The following is a 1,848-nucleotide window of genomic DNA, read 5'->3' on the forward strand; positions in this document are numbered from 1 at the left end:
TGGAACATGATCTTTACTTAATATCCTAATGATTTTTGGCATAAAAGAAAAATCGATAATTTTGACCCATACAATGTTATTTTGGCTATTGCTAAAAATATACCCAAGCGACTTAAAGCCTCGTACACACCGGGACGATTATCGCCGATGTTTTTCGACGCGTCTTTTGTGTTCATACCCAAGCGATTTTCGTTGGTGATGAGCCGAGTGAACGTGCAAATTCACTCCCTGACATTAGATGGCGCTTAATGAATGTCCAATTTTTAACGCGGCTCGTCAAACCAAAAAAACGAGCCCGAGGTGGTTTTTAAAAAATGACGCTTTTACGCCTCACGTTTTGCGCGTCGGTGGGCACGCTCACATTGGCGCCCATTGTTTAGTCACGAGGCGTTAAACGTCGGCGATAATCGCGCGTGATATTCGTCCCGGTGTGAACAAGCCTTAAGACTGGTTTTGTGGTCCAGGGTCACATTTGCCCTCTTCATGTTTCAGGTTTGCATATATAGAGTTCGCAGACAAGGAGTCTGTTAGGACCGCTATGGCACTGGATGAGTCTTTATTCAGAGGAAGGCAGATTAAGGTGAGATGAGGCATTACAAGCTTGCTAACTAATACTGATAATAAATTGTTTTGACTTTTGAAGTCAACATAAAATTGAAAATTCAGTTTTAGCAACCAAAAAATATTATACGTGTAAAAATGCAGCAGATATGCTTTATGAAGCATTGACAAACACTTCAGTCATATACGTTTTCAGTTCTTTTTTACCCCTTATAAAGTTTTTTTTTTAATTTTTTTTTTAGGGTTTGTAAAAAATACATATATTTCAGAATTTCTTGCAGTCTTTTAAAATTTTAATAATAAATTTCCCAACTGTTCTTACAGGTTGGGGCCAAGAGAACAAATCGTCCTGGCATTAGCACCACAGACCGCGGTTTTCCTCGGGCCCGCTTCCGCTCACGTGGAGGAGGAAACTTCTCATCCCGTGCGCGCTACTACAGTGGCTACACACCTCCCAGAGGAAGAGGACGGGCCTTCAGGTGAGCTCCATGCCAACCTTGCACGTTTGACAGTGACTGACACACAGGCTCCATCCTGACAGAGAGTGCTGCTGTGAAAGTGTGTGCATCAGGGTGGGGGCGACGGGACAATCCAAAATAAGTGTTTCTAAATGTTGATGCTTCATTTTGTTATATATTTTATTTATCCCATCTTGTCATGCAAAGCATTTCTGGAAAAATGTTTCAGAAGAAAAATGTATCAGAATATGAAATTCATGTTCACACACAGGTTATTGTTTTTTTTTGTTTTTTTTTTAACATTCTGTGATGATCTGTAATTGTACAACAGTCTTCCTTCTGTATGTATGCATGCCCCTCTTTAAAGCCTCTAGGTGTGAGGAGAGAAGGAACCGCACCACTCTTATTTGCAGCCTGCACTCTCTGTACAAACTCCTGTGTGTCGTCATGTTAAAAGGAAAACTGAGGAAGAATTACAAACCATTAAACACACATGCACAGCCATTGTCATCATCGCGGTCCATTTCCCTCCTGCAGTGTAAGATTCTGAGCATGGAATGAGCCTTCGCACTCACCAGAGGTTTGGAAGGCAGTCTGCTTCCCAATGTAAAGAGAATTTCTGAATTGTGTCTCAAAACAGAGTGAGCTGCTTACACGGTGAATTTTTAAAGAGGTTATATGACATTGCTAAAAAATAACTATTTTGTGTATTTGGTGTAATAAAATGTGTTTATGCGGTTTAAGGTTCAAAAAACACATTATTTTCCACATACTGTACATTATTGTTTCTCCTCTATGCCCCGCCTTTCTGAAACGCGTCGATTTTTAC

The 1,848-nt window shown here is 40.5% G+C and overlaps 2 protein-coding genes across 4 annotated transcripts in view; both read left to right on the forward strand.

The window, feature by feature from the left end:
* The window catches only part of LOC107657820 (zinc finger homeobox protein 3-like), a 29,192-nt gene that overhangs the window by 22,730 nt on the left and 4,614 nt on the right, over positions 1-1,848 (forward strand). The window lies entirely within an intron of this gene.
* LOC107657821 (polyadenylate-binding protein 2-B-like) overlaps positions 1-1,848 on the forward strand; it is a 14,896-nt gene that overhangs the window by 8,469 nt on the left and 4,579 nt on the right. For all 3 annotated transcript variants that reach the window (XM_016446072.1, XM_016446073.1, XM_016446074.1), the window contains exons 5-6: positions 493-580; positions 886-1,040. In XM_016446072.1, the coding sequence (XP_016301558.1) occupies positions 493-580; positions 886-1,040 (243 nt within the window). The remainder of the gene's footprint in view (positions 1-492; positions 581-885; positions 1,041-1,848) is intronic.

The sequence above is a fragment of the Sinocyclocheilus anshuiensis genome, unplaced genomic scaffold, assembly GCF_001515605.1.
Source record: "Sinocyclocheilus anshuiensis isolate Anshui unplaced genomic scaffold, SAMN03320099.WGS_v1.1 scaffold7, whole genome shotgun sequence".
Lineage (NCBI taxonomy): Eukaryota > Metazoa > Chordata > Actinopteri > Cypriniformes > Cyprinidae > Sinocyclocheilus > Sinocyclocheilus anshuiensis.